General features: G+C 51.5%; 1 protein-coding gene across 1 annotated transcript in view; it reads right to left on the reverse strand.

Moving 5' to 3' along the window:
* The window catches only part of ptprbl (protein tyrosine phosphatase receptor type B, like), a 41,606-nt gene that overhangs the window by 17,118 nt on the left and 17,565 nt on the right, over positions 1 to 6,923 (reverse strand). Inside the window, exons 16-18 of the mRNA XM_008294395.1 lie at positions 6,187 to 6,450; positions 5,832 to 6,098; positions 4,217 to 4,510 (exon numbers count right to left, since the gene is read on the reverse strand). Coding sequence (XP_008292617.1) covers positions 4,217 to 4,510; positions 5,832 to 6,098; positions 6,187 to 6,450 — 825 coding nt within the window. The remainder of the gene's footprint in view (positions 1 to 4,216; positions 4,511 to 5,831; positions 6,099 to 6,186; positions 6,451 to 6,923) is intronic.

Here is a 6,923-nt window from a genome sequence, read left to right on the forward strand (position 1 = left end):
ATCAGTTACCATGGAGACCTAGCTCCACAGCATCAGTTACCATGGGGACCTAGCTCCACAGCATCAGTTACCATGGAGACCTAGCTCCACAGCATCAGTTACCATGGAGACCTAGCTCCGCAGCATCAGTTACCATGGAGATCTAGCTCCACAGGATCAGTTACCATGGAGACCTAGCAGGTGAAAAGAGAGACACCTCCATGAAACTGAGAACTTTAGGATCAACATACCTGATGTCCCACTAGTCTGGCTTGATAATTCAGCCCTCAGTTCGTCCTGTATTGTCGACCTTCTGCCCCCTGCTGGACACCTGTCTGCTCTGTCACATGTTTACCTGTTTACCTGCCTCTGCTTTGAACCTTTAGTTGTTGAGGCTTTCTGTGTTTGTTTAAATGTCTTTTATTGATTTATCTGGCCCCCCCGATGAATCGCCACCTTACCGCAGTGGAGGGGTTTGAGTGTCCCTGTGATTCTGGGAGCTATGTTCTCCAGGGTATTAGCCACTGGTAGGGTCTCCCAAGGCAAATTGGTTCTGGGGGAGGGACCAGACAAAGAGCGATTCAGAAGACCCTAATGAAGAACAGTAAAAGGACTGTAGCCACCTCGCCCGGAAGAGGGAAACCAGGGCACCCCCCTGGAGCCAGGCTTGGGGGGGGAGCTCGCCGGGGAGCGTCTGGTGGCCGAGCCTTGGGGCCCCGTGGGGCTCGGTCGGGCACAGCCTGAAGAAGCTACACGGGGCCACTTCCCCGGGGACCCACCACCCTTGGGGAAGAGGATCGGGGTCAGGTGCTATGCCCACCGGGTGGTAGGCAGGAGTGGGCATCCTGGCATACCGCCCCCTGGTGGCGTAGACTAGCTCTGGGGACATGGAATGTCACCTCACTGGTGGGGAAGGAGCCTGAGCTGGTGCGGGAGGTGGAGCGTTACCGGCTAGATATAGTCGGGCTCACCTCCACGCACAGCAAGGGCTCCGGAACCAAACTCCTGGAGAGGGGTTGGACACTCTCCTTTTCCGGAGTTGCTCACGGTGAGAGGCGCCGGGAGAATGTGGGGATACTCACAAGCCCCTGGCTGAGCGCTGCCTTGTTGGAGTTCTCCCCGGAGAGCGAGAGGGTCGCCTCTCTGCGACTGCGTGTTGCAGAGGGGAAAACTCTGACTGTTGTTTGTGCTTATGCACCGAACAGCAGTTCGGAGTATTTGGCCTTCTTGGAGTCACTGGGTGGTGTCCTGGAAGGGGTGCTGCCTGGGGACTCCATCGTTCTCCTGGGGGACTTCAATGCTCACGCGGGCAATGACGGTGAAACCTGGAGGGGCGTGATTGGGAGGAACAGCCTGCCTGATCTGAACCCGAACGGTGTTTTGTTTTTAGACTTCTGTACTAGCCACGGATTGGCCAAAACAAACACCATGTTCAAACAAAAGGTTACTCATAAGTGTACGTGGTACCAGAGTACCTTAGGCCAAAGGTTGATGATCAACTTCGTAGTCGTATCATCAGATCTGCGGCCGTATGTTTTGGACACTTGGGTGAAGAGAGGAGCAGAGCTGTCAACTGATCACCACCTGGTGGTGAGTTGGATCCGATGGCGGGGAAGGCTGCCGGACAGACCTGGCAAACCCAAACGCGTAGTGTGGCTGAACTGGGAACGTCTGGCAGAGGCCCCTGTCCGTGGGATTTTCAATTGCCACCTCCGGAAGAGTTTCTCCTGCATCCCGGGGGAGGTTGGGGACATGGAGTCAGAGTGGGCCATGTTCAAAGCCTCCATTGCAGAAGCAGCCGTTAGGAGCTGTGGCCAAAAGGTCACTGGTACCTGTCACGGCGGCAACCCCAAAACCCGCTGGTGGACACCGGCGGTGAGGGAAGCCGTCTGGCTGAAGAAGGAGACCTTTCGGGCCTGGTTGGCTCGGGGAGCTCCTGAGGCAGCAGGCAGGTACTGGCTGGCCAAAAGGGCTGCAGCTGCGGCGGTTGTGGAAGCTAAAACTCGGGTGTGGGAGGAGTTCGGGGAGGCTATGGAGAAGGACTTTCGGTCGGCCCTGAAGAAGTTCTGGCAATCCGTCCGACACCTCAGAAAGGGGAGGCAGGGATTCTCCCAGGCTGTGTACAGTCGGGGAGGAGAACTGCTGACCCAGACTGGGGACCTCGTCGAGCGGTGGAAGGAGCACTTCGAGGAACTCCTGAACACGGTAAACACGTCCTCTGATGAAGGGGCAGAGCCTGAAGACTCGGGGACTTCTACGTCCACATACGTGGTAGAGGTCACCGAGGTAGTTAAGAAGCTACCTGGTGGCAAAGTGCCAGGTGTGGACGAGATTCGCCCTGAGATGCTGAAGGCTCTGGACATTGTCGGACTGTCATGGCTGACACGTCTCTTCAATGTCGCGTGGGCATCCGGTACAGTGCCTGTGGAGTGGCAGACCGGGGTGGTGGTTCCCATTTTTAAAAAGGGGGATCAGAGAGTGTGTTCCAATTACTGGGGCATCACACTTCTCAGCCTCCCCGGGAAAGTTTACTCTAGAGTGCTGGAAAGGAGGCTTCGGTCGATTGTCGAACCTCGGATTCAGGAGGAGCAATGCGGATTCCGTCCTGGTCGTGGAACAGTGGACCAGCTCTTTACCCCTCAACCTGCCAGTCCACATGTGCTTTGTGGATCTGGAGAAGGCCTATGACCGTGTCCACCGAGGAACTCTGTGGGGGGTACTGAGGGAGTATGGGGTACCAGGCTCGCTGGTCCGAGCCATACGGTCCCTGTACAACCAAAGTGCGAGCTATGTCCGCATACTCTGCAGTAAGTCGGACACGTTCCCAGTGGGTGTTGGACTCCACCAGGGCTGCCCCTTGTCACCGACCCTGTTTGTGGTTTTCATGGACAGGATCTCAAGGTGCAGTCAGGGAGAGGAGGGTGTCCGGTTTGGGGACCTCAGGATCTTGCCTCTGCTTTTTGCAGACAACGTGGTACTGTTGGCTCCATCAGACCGTGACCTTCAGCACTCACTGGAGCGGTTTGCAGCCGAGTGTGAAGGGGCAGGGATGTGGATCAGTGCCTCCAAGTCCGAGGCCATGGTTTTCTGCCGGAAACCGGTGGACTGCCACCTCCGGATGGGGGGGAGTTGCTTCCTCAAGCGAGGGAGTTTAAGTATCTCGGGATCTTGTTCACGAGTGATGGGAAAATGGAGCGTGACATGGACAGGCAGCTCGGTGCGGCGTCAGCAGTAATGCGGGCGCTGTACCGGACTGTCGTGGTGAAGAGAGAGCTGAGCCACAAGGCAAAGCTCTCGATATACCAGTCCATCTACGTCCCAACCCTCACCTATGGTCACGAGCTTTGGGTCGTGACCGAAAGAACGAGATCGCGGATACAAGCGGCCGAAATGAGATTCCTCCGCAGGGTGGCTGGGCTCAGCCGCTGTTCCTTCGCGTCGAAAGGAGCCAGTTGAGGTGGTTTGGACATCTGGTTCGGATGCTTCCGGGAAGGCTTCCTCTGGAGGTTTTCCGAACTCGTCCACCTGGGAGGAGACCCTGGGGCAGACCCAGGACCCGCTGGAGAGATTATATCTCTCGGCTGGCCTGGGAACGCCTCAGGATCCCCCAGGCAGAGCTGGAAAGCGTCGCCGGGGGAGGGAGGTCTGGGTCCGCCTACTGTCCCCGCGACCTGACCCCGGATAAGCGGAAGACAATGGATGGATGGATGGATGGATGATTTATCTGGCTGTGGTTGATTTGTTGCATCAGTTGTTAAATCAAAATGTGCTTTTTCTTCTGTGGTCCTTTAACTCACTGATGTTTTCATTTGAAATATAACTGCTTATTTTCTAAAGATATATATTGTTTTACTTTTTTCTCAGAATATTCCAGCTTTTTTCTTTTTTAAATTATTATTCTTATTTGCTTTTATTGTTCAGGATAGTGAGAGAGCGGGGCAGGACGGTGGGGAGGACGTGCAGCAAACCCACTCCAGCCTGTTTATGGGTTGCCGCTCAGCCAGGTGAGCGTTATTCATGAAATATCTTATAAAAATGACTTAATGATTTGTATTACTCCATATTGTAGGAGGAGGAATCTTTCTGATTGTAAATTACAGCTCCAATGATTTCTGTTGAAACTTTTTAAAAATTAAAGAAAACAAATGTTAGTGAAATATAAAAATACCAGATTAATACTGTGACTGTGTTAAATGAAATAGATATCTGTCCCTCCATCGGTTTATGCATCACTCACTGGTGCGGATGCTGCTCTGGATGGCCGTGCTGTAGGTGGGTGGGGCCTCGGCGGCCCCCGGTGCCCCACTGACGGTGCGCAGCCTGAAGGTGTAGAGGCGTCCGGGGAACAAACCCCTCAGGATGCGGCTGCCAGCAGTGCGACTGTGATACGGGTTGATGATGGACAGTCGGTCCTCCGGAGTCCAGCGCAGCTCAAAGTCGTCGTAGTCTGAGTCTACCGGACCGGACCAAGTGACCTCCACTGAGGTGTTGGTGACACCGCCGAACAGGAAGGAGCTGGGAGGTCTCGGAGCTGAGGGCGGAGACATGTTCACATTTTATTCGGTTTCTCGTCTTAACGCCTTTTAGCTTCATCTAATTCCTTAAACTGTACAAATGAACTGACAGCGTCAAAATAAAAGCAGCGGAAACACTAAATGTTGAATGAACTGTACAAACAGAATTTTAACGTAACAACTGTAACGTCAACCAAATGTGAGCCTTAAATCCTCATAATTGTTCAAAATCACTTCATTCTATGCGTCTCATTAAAACCATGTTCATACAGAGACCTGAGTGCAGACAGACACACAGAACCAAGATTTAACAGGTCATGTACAATACAGCCAACAAACACAACCATACAAAGGATCGGGGGAATGGGAGCGACACCATCAGGCAAAGCAGGGAACTACACTACAGGGAACCAGACTATACAGAGGAACTACGGGAAGCCCAGAAGGGACACAGAGCGACTACTGCAAATCACAAAAACCACAGCAGACCTAATCACAAGAGACTAGATGTTTTTGGGGCAGGGATCTAACCAGAACTGAGTCACACATACCAGGAAAGTTAACCGGAGAGGCTACAGAACATACAAACCCACGGCTAAACAGAAGTCGAACTGCTCGGCCCAAAGACGCCCAGCATGCAGCCACCAGAGGGACCAACAATTTAAACTCAGCGCCAAAGGCGTCAGAACAAACACACGATGGGCACAACGATACAACAGCGTGTCTTCAGACATGGTGGAACATCTTTCTACTGATGGTGGAACATCTTTCTACTGATGGTGGAAAATCTGTCTACATCTGATGGTGGAACATCTTTCTACTGATGGTGGAAAATCTTTCTACATGATGGTGGAAAATCTTTCTACATCTGATGGTGGAAAATCTTTCTACATCTGATGGTGGAACATCTTTCTATGGTTGATGAGCAGAGCAGAGAGGAAACATCTGGAGACATGGACGTAGTTCAACATCTGCAGAACGAGGAGATCACATTTATTATAAGAGGGAAAAAGTGTTTTTGATGAAATATTACAATTTGAAGCTCAGATTTGGTAAATTTTTCAATCAGAACCACATGTAACAGACGATACATTCAAGGACCAACTGAAAGAGGAAAATCTGCTGATTTTTCTTCTGTTTACACAGTTTCTGCCTAATAAATGTGTCATTGTGGTGATTTTTAAAGAAGAAAACCTTCCCTTCAAACACACCTGCATGTTTTCTTTCAGTTAAAGAAGCAGGTCAAACTCTCTGTAAACTTCTACATCGTTCAACATCTACACTGTGTGGAGCCTCCATTTGTTCCAGTGTTTGTAACATCTGTGGACAGTTTCTCACCAGTCCGACCCATGGTGCTGGCCCGGTTGCGGAGCTCCCCGCTCAGACTCAGGACCTCGGCTCGGTACTGTCGGCCCGGTACAAGTCCTGAGAAGACGAACTGCGTGGCATCGGAGCCCAGCTGCCACTCGGCCTGCTGGGAGCCGTTGGGGTTGTAGAGTGTCAGCAGATATCCGCTCAGGTCGCCGTGACCGCGATCCCAGTTCACCACCAGAACATCAGACTGGTTCCCAGTCTGAAGCTGCAGAGACGCCACAGCTGCTGGTACTGAGGAGGGAAATGTATGGATTCAGCCTGTAGGTCCAAGCTGTGGGAATAATCTAACACTTGCTTTAAGTATTGCATTAGGCCTTACCTGTCCGGGCCCACGTGGAGGTCTGGTTGGTCTGGTCTCCACTGCGAATCAGAACCACCAGCCTGTAGGCGGTTCCAGGTTGCAGGCCCTGGAAGCTGCACTGGAGGCTGCCGGGCTGAAGGCCACGTCGCTCCTGCAGCGAATCATCGGTGCTGTAGAGGAAGAGCTCGTAGAGCTGGAACTCTCCTTCAGGTGGAGCCCAGGTGAAGGTGAGGCTGCTGGTGCTGTTGGACTTTAGGGTCAGCTCAGTGACGGCAGCCGGGCCTGCGGGCCAGAACAACTTTCACTTGGATATTTATTCAGAGAAACTACAGACAAAACGCTTGGAGCTGCTTCGCTGTGTCCAGAAATCAAACCACCGAGAAGAAAAGTAAAAAAAAACTCACTTTGTTCTCAAAGTGTGATTTAAAATAATGTTTTCTCAACATTATAATTTTCTTATATTATACTACTGGAGCTGTTTTATTGTTGAAATATCAAAACTTTCTGCCTAAAAATAAATTTACTTATTTTCCTTTTCAGTTACTTCCTGTTTTATTTTGAAATGGCCTTTCCTTGTGTGTCACTTGGCTTTTTGCTTCTGTTCTTTGTCTCTTGTAATTGGCCTGATTGGTTTCACCTGTGACCTGTCCGTCCAATCAGTTCTGGATGTTTAGTCTGTCCTTCTGTCTTTGTCAGGTCATTCTGTCATAACCTGTTTACCTTCCTCCCGTTTAACTTCCTGTTTACCTTCCTCC

The sequence above is a fragment of the Stegastes partitus genome, unplaced genomic scaffold (genome assembly GCF_000690725.1).
Source record: "Stegastes partitus isolate 25-593 unplaced genomic scaffold, Stegastes_partitus-1.0.2 Scaffold958, whole genome shotgun sequence".
Lineage (NCBI taxonomy): Eukaryota > Metazoa > Chordata > Actinopteri > Pomacentridae > Stegastes > Stegastes partitus.